The sequence below is a fragment of the Psittacula echo genome, assembly GCF_963264785.1.
Source record: "Psittacula echo genome assembly, chromosome: 17".
Taxonomy (NCBI): Eukaryota; Metazoa; Chordata; class Aves; order Psittaciformes; family Psittacidae; genus Psittacula; species Psittacula echo.
In genome coordinates, this window is record NC_137753.1 from 7206801 (window position 1) to 7220889 (window position 14089).

The 14089-nt window shown below is 58.3% G+C and overlaps 2 protein-coding genes across 3 annotated transcripts; one reads left to right on the forward strand and one right to left on the reverse strand.

Moving 5' to 3' along the window:
• Positions 1 to 2101: 2101 nt before the first annotated feature.
• LOC308228054 (uncharacterized protein C1orf50 homolog) lies at positions 2102 to 6390 on the reverse strand. The gene is made up of 4 exons (XM_080631119.1): positions 6231 to 6390; positions 5334 to 5420; positions 4123 to 4254; positions 2102 to 3434 (listed from the first exon to the last, which is right to left on the reverse strand). Exons 1-4 carry the CDS (start codon positions 6384 to 6386, stop codon positions 3252 to 3254), a joined length of 558 nt encoding a protein of 185 aa, XP_080487245.1. The 5' UTR covers positions 6387 to 6390; the 3' UTR covers positions 2102 to 3251.
• A 134-nt stretch (positions 6391 to 6524) lies between these two features.
• Positions 6525 to 14060, forward strand: P3H1 (prolyl 3-hydroxylase 1). 2 transcript variants are annotated; one of them, XM_080631105.1, is made up of 15 exons: positions 6525 to 7020; positions 7460 to 7612; positions 7766 to 7955; positions 8354 to 8485; positions 10162 to 10301; positions 10979 to 11068; positions 11191 to 11243; positions 11558 to 11679; positions 11816 to 11943; positions 12048 to 12143; positions 12263 to 12761; positions 12861 to 12978; positions 13158 to 13233; positions 13398 to 13538; positions 13618 to 14060. In XM_080631105.1, exons 1-15 carry the CDS (start codon positions 6544 to 6546, stop codon positions 13735 to 13737), a joined length of 2535 nt encoding a protein of 844 aa, XP_080487231.1. In that variant the 5' UTR covers positions 6525 to 6543; the 3' UTR covers positions 13738 to 14060. The 2 variants fall into 2 exon arrangements, with proteins under 2 accessions (XP_080487231.1, XP_080487232.1); XM_080631106.1 differs by having other exon boundaries at positions 12263 to 12413.
• Positions 14061 to 14089: the final 29 nt, after the last annotated feature.

The window sequence follows — 14089 nt, forward strand, 5'->3', positions numbered from 1 at the left end:
CGCCCGCCAGGGGGCGCTGCTCGGCCGGCGCGCGCCGCCCCACCGCGGGAACGCGCGCGGCTGCCCGCTGGGTGCGGGTGGGGAGGGGAAAAGGACCCGTACCCGGGACCCCTCATCCTGCACCCGCACCCCCTCGTGTGTGCACCCCAGGGGCCAAAGAACCCCCTCACCCCGCATCTGTACCCCCTTGTGTGTACCCCAGGGGCCACAGGAACGCCCCCACCCTGCATCTGTACCCCTTGTGTGCACCCGAGGGGCCAAAGAACCCCTTCACCAGGTATCTGCACCCCCTTGTGTGTACCCCAGGGGCCACAGGAACGCCCCCACCCGGCACCTGCACCCCTGTGTATGCACCCCAGGGCTGCAGGACCACACTGAGAGCACAAAGTCTCCCCTACAGCACGCAGTGCACCCCTGCATCACTGCTTCCAAATTCCACACTTTTCTTCTTCCTTTTTCCTTCTCCCTGGAGCTGAAGCCAAAAGGGCCAGAGTCACAACTCCACTTGCTGAGTGACTCCTCCTGGCCAGGGGATGAATCTGTGGTACAGTGTGCACTCACAAGGGGTTATAACCAATCCCCTTAAGAAGCTAAATAAAATCAAAACTACCCTTCAGGAGCAAGAGCACTGGGGAGAAACCTGCAGGAGCTGCCACTTTGAGAAGCAGGAGCCGAAATCTGGCCTGAAACAGAAAACTTGCTGGTCTTGGGGCACCCAGGGCTGGATCAGATGTTAACAGCATCCTTCCGAACAGCCTTTATCTGTGCGTGAGCAAAACCTGCTCTGCCCAATGCCAGTGGTGCCAGAAGCACATTTGTGCCCTCAGCAAGCACCATCCATCCCTGTGGACTTTGCAGGGAGCAGCTGCCTTCAGACCATGCTCACTGCAGCCCTGAGTCCTCATGGAAGAGCTATGGGAGAGAAATGCTGTCAACATAATTCTTCAAGATGAACTCATGAGTGGAAACGAAGCGGTGCAGGAGAGTGTGATTTTTCACCTCTTCATCTGGGAAACGCTTTGCCTTCTGCGGCTGGAACCATCATCAGCCTCTGGTTCTGCCGTGTTCACTCCTTACCTATGTGGTGGCTGCTCTAAGCAAAGCAGAGGGCACACACTCACTGAAATAAAAGGCTTGAAAACCACATTGGAGCAAGGCACAGCTCAGACCTCTGCAGTCAACCTCTGTCCTCCAGCTCCATCCTCGCCCACTTTCCAGAGGATGGGATGCTGAGCTCTGCAGAGGCATCTTCCAGTACTTCCAACACTGCCTCTTCAGGTTTATTAGATCCAAAACCAGCTGAGATGGCAACAATGGGCAAGCTGCTTGGGAAGATGGTCCCCCCTCTCCAGCATCACCTCCCTGCACCACAGCGGGATCATTCAGCAGCTACATCCCTGCTCCCTGCACTGCAAAGAGCACCGAACACAAGGATGAAGACTAGCACCAGCACCTCCACATCTGGCCTCTTGATACCTTCTCATACAAAGCTATGGCCATGGTGGGGTTGCTTTTCTGGGCCAAATCCATGCAAAAGCCTTGCCAGCATCCAGAGGAACTGCAGAACACGGACAGGTTGTAGGGTCCAGAGGGCCAGGGTGTTTCTTTGAGATGTGAAACCCCACCACAGCCCAATGCATGAAATCACAAGCTGTGGAGGTCTCTGAACATCACCCTGATCCCTTTGCACATGGATTTTAATGATGGGAAACAGGTAAAACTGGGGCAGGGATCCCCTCTTCCCAGAGGAGCATAAATGAGCACATGTGAAGGTCTCTGATGTTGCTGTAATTAGCATCGTGGCAAAGCCCATGCTGTAATTAACTTTCTCCCTTCCAAGTTCACATTTAATGACATGCAGTAAAATAAGACCTGGGGCGATGAAACAAGCAGGGAAAGAACCATCAAATTAGACACTTGTGACTCGATAAGGAATTAATTATACCCTGGCCTAATAATAATAATAATCATCATCATAATAATCATACATTGCTTTTAATCTGCCCTTGTGTTCCAAATGAGGGAGGGCACTGGGAAAAGGTGACTGAAGTGTCCCTCATTGGCTCCAGGACCAACCACACTGGAATGGGGCTGAGCAGAGCTGGGAGAAGAAAATCCAGGACAAAACCACTCCTGGGCTGCCAGGGAGTTGCCTCAAACCTCCCATCCCTCTGCGATCCTTGCAGGGAATGGCTCTTCCCACAGGGAACTGGTGCTTCCAGCAGCCTCCAGCATCTCTCAGGGTGTACCAGGGCTGCAGAGAGGTCCTCCCTCCCCTTGGCAGTGACTGCAGCACCAAACCCAAAGCAGTAGGTTCAGGCATCGAGATGGAGACGTGCGAGTTGAGGGTGGCCTGGGAGAACACTGCAGGACTCCAATGGGGCACCCAAACCCTTCCCAGCAGCAGGCAAGGGCCAGGAGGAGCAGGATGCTCTGGAGACCTTGTCTGAGACAAACAAATCAATGCTAGAAAGGGAACAAGGAAGTTTAGAGGAGCTGAAGAGTTTATTTTGAGAGCCATGCCCTGGAGAATAGAGGACACTGTTCTTCCACCACTACCCTGGAAGGCAGGAGAGCCCAACCACAAATGCAGGTGGAGGTGATGCTTCTTGATGGAGCCCAACCGCAAGTATACTTGGTGGACTCATAATTCCCCTTCCACAAGCAGTCCCCAAACCTCACACATCTCCAGCAGAGGAGAAGGCTAAGGCTGGTGTGCACAGGCAATGCCTTGAGCAGCACAGATCATCTTGTCATGTCAAGGAGGTGAACAAGTCACGGGAAGGAGCAACCAGAACTGATGTTACATGTTGGGATCGTACCTGGACATCTCCATCAGCACTTTCAAACCTCAGCTCCTCACAGAGCAGCTCCACATGCCACAAAGTCCCCCTGTGCATTTTAACACAGGCAGCCACAGTGAGGAACACCAGAGCTGGAGAGGCAGGACATAATTCAGGGCATTATCACATTGGCCCCAAGCACTTCTGCTTTTTGCCCCAAGTCCTCTTGCAATTGACTCCACCTGATCTTCTCCACCTCTCACTACAGCTTGGCATAATCAAAGAAATAAATTACTCAATTACTAGAAAATCCAGTAAGGCTGAATGCAGAGTGAGGCTCTTTAAAGCACAGAGCGAGTACTGGCAGCATCAGCATCTTCATTCCTTGGTCTCTTTCCTTGCCCTGCCTTTGGCAGCACGCAGGCACTTTGTGTCCTCACACTCCGGGGGTCCTGTATGGTCCCTGTGTCACTTGGTCAGGCCCTGGAAGTTGGGCTCAGTGCACGGGGGCAGCGCTGCCTGGCGGCTCAGCAGCTTCTCCAGGATGTTGATTTCAGCATCTCGTCTCTCCAAGTCCTCCAGCGGGGTCCAGGACATGTCATGCTGGAGCTTATAGGCACCGAGAAACTCATGGGGACTGGTCCCCCACTCCTGGAGGACAAAGGAGAGATTCACATCACTGCTCAGCTTCCCTTGTGCTGTCCCTCTGTCTGTGCTGGATAACCCTGCCACCTCTGAAGCAGTCGCAGCTGTGTGATCACCCCATTTTCTAATCTCAAAATAGGTTCAACTATGCCCAAGGACTAAGACCAGCTCAAGCTACAGTGCTGCTGGCACAGCAGACCTGGGGATACAAGATCTCCCTGCCCTGCACAGAGCTCGTCAACATGCTTGGTGCTTTCTTCTGAAGCCCTCCCCCTGCATGTAAGAAAATGGGTGGCCTGGAAGGAGGATACCCCCAGGAGCACTCTACCAAGCTGCAGACAAACACTGTCTGGACTGAAGCACCTCAGGAGACTGTACCAGGCAGCCACAGCAGTCAGGGAAGGCCCAGGGCACATTTGCAGTTCTTTACTTCTAGAGGAAGAACCACCAGGACCAAAAGGCAGAATTCAAGTTCATGCACCAAGGTCTTCTTGCCCTCCATCCACCCAGAGAACTTCCCAATCTGGCTCTGAGACCAGCACAGGAACTCAGACCAAGGAAAAACACCAGCTGAGCAGGGGACCAACAAATGCCCCTGTCAGGTTAGTGCTTTTGTCTGAGGTCCAGAAGTGCCCAAGCACCAGGAACATCAGTTTTTCCCCTCCCTGCTTCCTCTGGGTCTGTAAGCACCAACCTTAGGAGACAGGATGGAGAAGTATCGCTGACCACTCTCCCGCCTGTACATGTAGTAAATGTTTCCTGGCTTCTTCACGAGGTTACAGGCCACGTGGTGCAGATCAGCATCTCTGTTAGCTTCATCCAAGACCTAAAAAAACCCAAATATAACATCTCCGCACTTGAAATAAAACAACACCATGCTATTGCCTCTCAGCTAGAGCCTGACATGCAGCGCGTGACATGCTGCTCATGAGGCCTCATCCTCCCCAGTGCACGTCTGGCTTCATGCAGCAGATCTTGACTTGCCCCAGGCAGGAGATGCTTCCCAAAGAGATAAAGTTTTCTCTCAGTTTCCCTTGTCACCTGGGCCCCAGAGCTCCTGCAGCCCTCCACAGAGGTGGAGATACCTTCAAGCGTCACAGCTTTCTTCACCACAGCCCCAGGTTCACCTCTGTGTCTGACCCCACCACATGCCGGACTCGTTCCTTGTCTCCATACACAGTTGCCATACCCTGGGAGCTTCCCTGCTGTGGTCCCCAAGGGAAGGGATAGCAAACAAAGAGGGATTCATCTCCCCAGCTGACTGCTCCACAGCTCCGGCCCCACCAGTGAACGATGATATGACACAGCGGCCTCAATGGCAGTGGGCCAGTCACAGTGACTGGCAGATCCCTTCCCACTCAGGCTCTGAGACTTGACTCCTGAGGGTCAAGTATGAATTGAAGAGCACAGCCGAGCCCTGCTGGCCTTGCTGCCAGGGCCAGCTGCTCCAGTAAATGAGCTGGGATGAACCAGAAAGCCAAACCCATCGCCAGGGAACAGCTCATCCCTCCCAGGGGCTCAGAACCAGCCAGGACCCCATTGTCACCCCACTGCACCGAGCCCCCCCAGGAGCACACACTATAGGGACAAGTCTGTCCCCAGACTGAGTCACCTCTGTCCTCCCTGACACCTCAACTGCTTTTGACTAGCGAGGAGCCGTCACTTCTCCACCTTAACACACAGGATATGCGCAGGACTTGGGGAAAGCACCAGGAACAACCCCCCCATCCCCAGCTGATACCACACAATAAACCCGCCTGATTTTCTCACTGAATCTGCTCTACTTGGCTCCTGGCCACGATTCACATCCAGGCCAGAGCTCTTCCCAGCGTCTGGCAGTTCAGACGCTCATCTCCCTCCCTTCACAAGCAGGAGGCACGAGCCTGCTGGCAGCTGCCTCCTCACCTTGCGAGCCTGCTCCTGCAAGCACCGGATCTGCTCAGCAATGATGGTCAGTTTATTGCAGGCATTGGCCCGGATGAAGTCATCCGCCTGGGAAGAAGAACAAGGATCAGTCAGGACAGGGAAGAGCTGCCACAGCTGGGACCTCGTTGAGGCTTTATCAGGGCTGTGGGTGATGCAGGAGCTGCCCCATGTGCAGCTGTGGGGCAGTCAATACACCCCCGGGCAGTGGGATGACAACCAGGAAGCAGGGCCCAGGCACTGGGAATGTCTGGACATGCTGGGACGCAGCCAAAGGGAGCAATAGGACATACTGGGAGGCAATGGGATGCACTTGGAGGAGGCAGTAGGACTTATAGGGAATCGTTTAGGTGGACTGAGAAGCTCTGGGGTACACAGTGGGCTGGGAGGTGTTACTGGAAGGCATAAGGATGTTCTAAGAGGCACTAAGGGGTAGGAGAACACGGTAGGAGGCACCGGGATGGACTGGGAAGGGCAGCAGGATGTATTAGGAAGAACTTGGGTGGACCGAGAGACATTGGGACAGACTGAGAGTCACTGAAGGGAGAACAGGGAGATGCTGGGATGGACTGGGAGAGGCGCAGGACGCACCAGGACACAATGGGGTGCGCTCAAGGCAACGGGACACACTAGGAGGCAGCTGGGCATACTGGGACTCACTGGGAGCCACCGGGGAGGGCAGCAAGACACAGCGGGAGGCACCGAGGTGCGGGTGGGGGGGACTGTGGGGAACATGGGAAGGCACCGGGGGTACGTTGGGAGGCACCGCGGCCGCCGCCAGCTAAGAAGGAGGCAGGAGGGCAGCGGGATACCGGGAACATGCGCGGCCCCAGGCCCGGCCCCACCGCCCCGGTTCTGCCGCCGAGGCCCGGCCCTCACCTGCTGCACCTGCCGGGCCAGGGCCACCAAATCCCCGGGGTCCCCGACGCGGGCGGCGCGGCCAGCGCGGCCGGTGCTGCCCTCCACGAGGGACACAGACGGGACCGGTGCCCGCTCCGCGCCGACACCGGGCTCCGCACCGCCCTCAGCCGCCATTACCGGCCCCCGAGCCCCGCCCCTTCCGGCTCGAGGGGCGGAGCTTCCGCCGAGGGGCGGTGCTGATTGGTGGGCGGGAGGGGCGCGGCGGAGGGGGCGGGCCGCCGGTGCCCGGTTCGGGGCGGGGCGTCCGCGGGCGAGGCCCGGGGGCTCGGCCATGGCGCTGCCGCCGCTGCTGCCGCTGGTGCTGGCGCTGCCGCTGGTGCGGGCGGCCACGCCATCGGGGCAGGTACCGGGGCTGGGACCGGGGCTGGGGCCAGCCGAGGTCCCGTTGCCGGCGCAGCCCCCGGACGCTCTCTTCGCCGCCGGTGCCGAGGCGTACTCCCGCGGGGACTGGCCCGCCGTGGTGCTGCAGATGGAGCGGGCGCTGCGGGCCCGGGCTGCCGTGCGCGCACGGTTGGTGCGGTGCCGCCTGCTCTGCGCCAACGCCACGGCCGGGGTAGCGGAGGAGGCCGATCCGCAGCTCGAACCGGTGCTCCGCGACCTGCTCTTCTTCCGAGGGCTGCTGCGCCGTGCCGCCTGCCTGCGGGGCTGCGGGCCCGCCGAGCCCTCCCGCTACCGGCTGGCCGAGGAGCTGGACCGCGAGTTCAGCAAGCGCAGCCCCTACAACTACCTCCAGGTCGCCTATTTCAAGGTACGAGACCGGCAGGGTTGGGGGGGGCGGTCCTCCGGGGGCAGCGGGAACGACCGGGAAGGGAGAGAGGGTGTCCGGGTGCTTGGGGATCTATTGCGCCTGCTACGGGATGGGCGGGACGCCCGGAGGGATCACGGAGCCGGGGCAATGGATTGGGATGGGACGGACGGAACCGGGCTGGGGCGATCCCCGCGGGGTGTCCCGGGAGCCGGTGGGGGTCCCGCTGAAAGCCCCGGCGGGGCAAGGGGGATCAGACGGCGGCCCCGGGCCCTGCCCGCCCCTGTCCCGCCCCCCCCCATAGTGCCACGTAGGAGCTCGCCGGGGCCGCCCCTCTCCCCCCGTCACTGCCCTCGTTCCGCTGCGGGACCCCCGCGCCCCCCCCCCAATACCCCGGTACCGGGGTCCCCTCCGGTCTCAACCCTGGCCCCCTCCCGTGCAGATGAACCGGCCGGCGCAGGCGGCAGCAGCAGCTCACACCTTCTTCATGGCCAACCCCGGGCACCAGGAGATGAGGCAGAACCTGGAGTACTACCAGGCCATGGCGGGTGTGCGAGAGGATGACTTCACCGACCTGGAGGCCAAACCCCACCTGGTGAGACCCCCCCCCCGAAAACACCCATCCACTGCCGGGCTTGGGCAGGTCACACACAAGCTCATGATGCTGTGAGGTCGGTCCCATGGGGACAAGGCGCAGGGATAGAGGGGGGTGTTGAGCCTCCTCTCATCCTTTCTTATCCCTCTTCAGAGCGAGTTTCGTCTTGGGGTCCGGTTTTACTCAGAGGAGCAACCGGCCGCTGCCATCCTGCACCTGGAGAAGGCGCTGGAGGAGTATTTTGTGGCAGACACTGAATGCCGTGCGTTCTGCGAGGGACCCTACGACTACGAGGGCTACAACTACCTGGAGTACAACGCAGACCTCTTCCAGGCCATCACAGGTAGGAGCTGCATGGGCTGTGTCCTACCCCAAGAGCTGGGGGTGGTTGTCCCCAAAGGGGTCCCTGAGAACCCTGGGGGTGGTGGGTCCCCAGAGAGGGCAAACCGCATCCTAGGTTTCCCTAAGAGGAGTGAGGCCAGTAAGTGGTAGGAGGTGTTTGCCCACACTCAGCACTGGGGGTGATGCCCAGAAATACCCCAAAATCCAGAGGGATGTGGAAAAACAGGAGAGAAGTCACCAGGATGCAAGGATGGGAGGCTGAGGATGGCAAAGGTGGGCAACCACCACCCATGAGGGTTCCCACCGCTGCAGGCAGGAGGTGGGAGTGGAGACCCCTCGAGGTCCTGTCCACCAGCCCTTGGGTACCACGAGTGGTGATGCGGGGTTTTTCTCCACCAGATCACTACATGCAGGTGCTGAGCTGCAAGCAGGGCTGCGTTACAGAGCTGGCCTCGCAGCCCGGCCGGGAGAAGCCTTTGGAGGATTTCCTGCCCTCACACTTCAACTACCTGCAGTTTGCCTACTACAACAGTAAGCAGCTCCTTGCCCCATCCTCCCTTGGCCGTTGGTGCTGGGCGCTGTGCTCTGCATGGGCTGTTCTTCATAGGTAAAAATCATAGGTTTCATGAATCCATAGATTCATGGAATGGGTTGGGTTGGGAGGGACCTTCAAGGATTATCTAGTCCAAGGTGCAGGGATAGCTTGCACTAGAGCAGGTTGCTTCAAGCCCCTGTGTCCAACCTGGCCTTGAACACTGCCAGGGATGGGGCAGCCACAGCTTCTCTGGGCACCCTGGGCCAGCGCCTCAGCACCCTCACAGGGAAGAGCTTCTGCCTAAGAGCTCATCTCAGTCTCCCCTCTGGCAGGTTCAAGCCATTCCCCTTGGCCTGTCCCTACAGGCCCTTGTCCCAAGCCCCTCTCCAGGTTTCCTGCAGCCCCTTTAGGCACTGGAGCTGCTCTAAGATCTCCCCTTCAGGAGCCTTCTCTTCTCCAGGCTGCCCCAGCCCAGCTCTCTCAGCCTGGCTCCAGAGCAGAGCTGCTCCAGCCCTCGCAGCATCTCCATGGCCTCCTCTGGCCTCGCTCCAGCAGCTCCACGTCCCTCTTGTGCTGCTGCCCCAGAGCTGGATCAGGGCTGCAGGGGGGGTCTCCCCAGAGCACAGCAGAGGGGCAGGATCCCCTCCCTGAGCTGCTGCTCACTGTTCTTTTAACGCAGCCCAGGATACTCTTGGCTTTCTGGGCTGTGAGTGCACACTGCTGGGTCAGGCCAGTTTTTTGTCCATCAGTATCCCCAAGCCCTTCTCCTCAGGGCTGCTCTGAACCTATCCATTCCCCAGTCTTTACTGGTACTGGTCGAGGACTTTCAACTTAACCTGTTGAACTTCATGAGGTTCTCACAGGCACGCTCCTGCAGCCTGCAGTGCTCCGCAGGAGATCTGGATCTGGCTGTGCCTGGCTGCAAGAACCCTCCACATTGCTTTAGATGCCCAATTCCCCAGCAGCTTTGCTTTCCAAGTGAAATGACAGCCTGCAGAAGCCTGGTTTTCTCCTCCTGCCATCTCTCCACCTCTTGCTCCAAACCACAGAGGCACCTCCCCTCCAGAACAGTTGGTTATAACCCAAATACACCCAATTTAATTATGACTTTTTTATTACCTCCTTAGAAAAATCTAAACTGTTTCTGTGCAAATTTCCCCAAAAGGAGTGGAAAACCCACATGAAATCCAAGAAGACTGACAAGCTGGAATCCTGTGTATCAAGTGGGTGCTTAAGTGGCTGGAAATTGCAGGTTAGCCTGGGAATGATTGGGTCTTGCTGCCTGGAAATAGGCTTTGAGATGTTCTCCAAGCAAGAAACCTACCCAGGCTGTGGCCCTGGTTTCTGGTGAGATGATTTTGGAGGCAGGAGAGCTCCTTGGAGTTGTAATGTTGCCTCTGTGGCAGCAGCTCTTTGCTGCAGGGTACCTGCCCTGCTTGGGAGATGCTTTGAACAACAACAAGGACTTTTGCTCTTATTTCTCCTCCATATCTATGTTTGCTCTGCTTCTGATGCTCTTGATGTGCCAGGTTGGACGGGGCTTGGAGCAAGCTGCTCTAGCGGAAGGTGTCCCTGCCTGTGGCAAGGGGTTGGAACTGGATGAGCTTTAAGGTCCCTTCCAACCCAAGCCAGGCTGGGATTCTATGATTGACGTCCCCGTTTCTCTTTGCAGATGGGAATTATGAAAAAGCCATTGAATGTGCCAAAACCTATTTGCTCTTCTTCCCAAACGACGAGGTGATGAACCAGAATTTGGCCTATTACACTGCAGTCCTGGGGGAGAACCTGGCAGGACCCATCCAGCCCCGAGAGGTGAGTGACCAGCTGGGGTGAGCCATTGCAGGGATGTTTTCTCCCCTTCTTGGGGACCTTTGCAGAGGTTTTGGGGTCTGCTCTGGTCCACCTGGCAAGGTGAAGAGGAAAAGGGCCACAGGGCGCAACAAGCTGGCAAATACCTAAGATGAAGAGCATCACTGGTGAAGAGCATCACCTTTGGCCAAGTGAAGGCTTGGCAGCTTGCACAATAGACCAGCTCTTGTGGGAGAGACTTTCCAGGAGGATCAGAGCCCACCTTTTCTACACACTTCCACAGCTGAAGTGAAATTGCTTAAAAAGGAGAGGATTTGGCTTCAAAATAGCTGGATCCGGATGCTCAGGTGCTGCCTGGGAGGTGGTAGGCAGGGATGGAGGTCTCTGCCCCACATCAGCTGGAGCAGGAGAGGGAATCTGCTTCTAAAGAGCTTCTTGCAGGAGGGACACATGTGCCTCTGTCTCCCCCATCCTCTCCCCAGGGCTCATCCACATGGGAAGGGAAGCTCATACAGGATGGGGAAAGCCACTTGCTTCCTGTCTGCCAGAGGGACCGGGAAGCCAGGGTCTGGAGCAGGGACTGCAGGAATGATGTCAACCCTGCACCTTCCTGCCCTTGCTTAGGGTCTTTCCCGAGCCCCCGGGCCGTGCCCTCACCTGCACCTCTGCCCGTCCCACAGGAGATCCAGGCATACCGCCAGCGGAGCCTCATGGAGAAGGAGCTGCTCTTCTTCAGTTATGATGTCTTTGGCATCCCCTTCGTGGACCCGGTGAGTGCAGCTGGACCAGGCAGGATGCAGTGGCAGATGGAAAGGGGATGAAGGGTCTGCGTCCCAGCCACATCCTCAGCCAGCTCCTGATGATGATGATGATGATGTTGTTCTGGCTGTAGGACACGTGGACACCAGAAGAGGTGATACCAAAAAGGCTGCGAGAGAAACAAAAGTGAGTGCTCTCCCAAGGTGATGGCCAAGCCTACCCAATGGGACATTCCCCTCTTCCCCCATGGGATTTGAGCCAAAGGCCACGGAGTTGCTGGTTTTGGTGTTGGCCTGGAAGAGGCTGCTGAAGGGCAGAACTCTGCTCCCCATCAGCCCTTGGGTTGATGGGCATGGGTAGGTCATCCCAAGAAGCTTGGGGTGAGGGATGCACTGAGACTCAGGCTTTGTCACTTGAATACAGCTTGTCCTGTCCTCCTCCTGGTGCCCCCCAATGGGGGGACAATGGGACAGGGGCGCTGATGGTTGCTGTGTGCCCAGGGTGGAGCGGGAGACGGCAGCGCGCATCTCGGAGGAGATCGGCAACCTCATGAAGGAGATCGAGACGCTGGTGGAGGAGAAGGCCAAGGAGTCTGCTGACATGAGCAAATTCATCCGGGAAGGTGCGGAGGGCCGGGAGGGGAGGTGGGATGGGGCCCTCCATGTCAGCTCGCATCCCTCCACGCGGGTGGTGGCAGGACCCAGCACTGCACCCCAGGGTTGGTGGCACCCATCCCTGTGTCTGTTCCTGTTCCACAGGTGGCCCCTTGGTGTACAAAGGAGCCAGTGTCACCATGAACTCCAAGGCTCTGAACGGTTCCCAGCGCGTGGTGGTGGATGGAGTCCTTTCTGCTGAGGAATGCCGGGAGCTGCAGAGGCTCACCAACGTGAGCGTAGGGACGGGAGGAGCTGCAGGAATAGGGCAGGAGATGCTGCAGGTCCCATCCTGCGCCTCAAAAGCCAGCCTGGTAACACCAATTGGGTTTTGCAGGCAGCAGCCTCTGCAGGGGATGGCTATCGTGGGAAGACATCTCCTCACACCCCCAGTGAGACCTTCTATGGCGTGACTGTCCTCAAGGCCCTCAAGGTTCGGGTGGCTGCAGGAAGGGAGGAGGGACGGGCTTGGGAGAGAAGGGAGAAGGGGATTGGAGGGTTGTGCTTGCCCAACCTGCCTGGCCTGAGCTCATGTCCCCTCTGTCCTTGCAGCTGGGCCAGGAGGGCAAAGTGCCCCTGCAGAGCGCCTACCTCTACTACAACGTGACGGAGAAGGTGCGGCACATGATGGAGTCCTACTTCCGCCTGGAGGTCCCGCTCCACTTCTCCTACTCCCACCTCGTGTGCCGCACGGCCATCGATGGTGAGCGCTCCCCGAGGAGCACAACCCCAGGAGGAGCACATCTCCTTCAGGCTCTTGTCTGGGTCCTCTCCACAACTGGGGTGATCTGGTCTTGGAGCTTTCCTTGGAGACCTCCTTGCTGCTCCTTGTCCCAGAAGGAGGGTGTGGGGAGCTTGTCGCTAAGCCTGGGTTGGGAAGATGAGGAGGTTGCCTCTGATGGGGCAGGTGGTTTCGTGCCATTCAGCAGCTGGGATCAGGTGCTGGGAGAGGACCATGGAGATGTCATGGGACAAGTCAACGGAGGCTTTTGCCACCCAAATGGCGTCTCATGGTCCACTCTCCAGCAAGTGGAAGGGCTTTGGGCTGCAGGTGACTTTCTTATCACCCTCAAGCACGTGATGCTTGGGGACAGACCCTGGTCCTGCAGGGACAGAGGGTTCTGATGTGCCAGCTCCTGTTCTACTCTAGAGAAGCAAGAAGGCCGGAGCGACAACAGCCATGAGGTGCACGTGGACAACTGCATCCTCAATGCAGAGGCTCTGGTGTGTGTGAAGGAGCCTCCAGCCTACACCTTCCGGGATTACAGGTATGGGTGATGTCTACCACTTGAGGGCACCATGGCTTGATGGGTTGGGAGGAGCGGGATGCGAGGACAGCCCAGCTTGTGCCCTCCTGCCTCTGGCTCTCGCTGTGGTGGTGGGGGAGCTCCAGCCTCACCCGCTTGCTGGAGCTGTGGTGATGGCTGTCACCTCCTGCTCCCTTCAGTGCCATCCTCTACCTCAACGGGGACTTTGAAGGAGGAGCTTTCTATTTCACCGAGCTGGATGCCAAGACTGAGACCGTAAGTAGCTCAGCTCCACGGGCAGCACCAAACCCACCTCCTGCCTGCTGGCCCCATCCTCTCAACCCACCATCCCGCAAGGGATGAACTTGGGTCATGGGGACCAAATTCCCTCCCCCTTTGCCCATGGGGTGCATCCCAACCGGGGTGTCCCATGGTGGCAGGCAGAGGTTCAGCCGCAGTGTGGTCGTGCCGTGGGTTTCTCCTCCGGCTCGGAGAACCCCCATGGGGTGAAAGCTGTGACCAAGGGCCAGCGCTGCGCCATCGCGCTCTGGTTCACCCTGGACCCCCGGCACAGCGAGCGGGTAAGCTCCCTCCCTGCAGCGGGTGGGTCTGGGGTGGGGGGCGATGGCCATGCTTACCCCTTGCGGGGCTGCCCCACAGGAGCGCGTGCAGGCGGATGACCTCGTGAAGATGCTTTTCAGCACGGAAGAAGGGGATTTGCTGCCGGAGACGGAGAAGGATTCACCGGCTGCTGTTGTGGTGGCGAAGGACGAGCTGTGATGTCCCACCGGGACCGAGATGTCCCATGAGGACCAGTGCCACCAGCATCAGGCTGCTCCGCTGTGGGGCTGCCGGCCCAGACCCTCCTCTGCCCCCAACTGCTGGGGGATGGGGAGCTGGGGGATGCCCAGCACCATCCCTGAGCATCCAGCATCCCTGTGCAGAGCTGAGCTAGGGGCAGCACCGACACTCTGGGGGTGACTTGGGGACGAGGGAGGGATGCTCTTTATGGGATGGGGACCCGGTGCTACAGTAGCAGATCCGTGCCTTTCCGCTCGGCTCAGTCTGCGGCTATTTAAGTGCCTTCTACAGAAAATGGGTGAATAAAGGTGGTTTTTCTAAGCTGGTGCTT

Excerpts from the sequence above, each read along its gene's own strand:
- P3H1 (XM_080631105.1), top strand. The coding sequence starts at position 6,544 with ATGGCGCTGCCGCCGCTGCTGCCGCTGGTGCTGGCGCTGCCGCTGGTG. Across the intron at positions 7,956-8,353 it reads CCTCTTCCAGGCCATCACAG|ATCACTACATGCAGGTGCTG; the intron begins GTAGGAGCTGCA and ends TTTCTCCACCAG. Across the intron at positions 8,486-10,161 it reads GCAGTTTGCCTACTACAACA|ATGGGAATTATGAAAAAGCC; the intron begins GTAAGCAGCTCC and ends TTCTCTTTGCAG.
- LOC308228054 (XM_080631119.1), bottom strand. The coding sequence starts at position 6,386 with ATGGCGGCTGAGGGCGGTGCGGAGCCCGGTGTCGGCGCGGAGCGGGCA. Across the intron at positions 4,255-5,333 it reads TGCAGGAGCAGGCTCGCAAG|GTCTTGGATGAAGCTAACAG; the intron begins GTGAGGAGGCAG and ends GGGTTTTTTTAG. Across the intron at positions 3,435-4,122 it reads TCTCCATCCTGTCTCCTAAG|GAGTGGGGGACCAGTCCCCA; the intron begins GTTGGTGCTTAC and ends TTTGTCCTCCAG.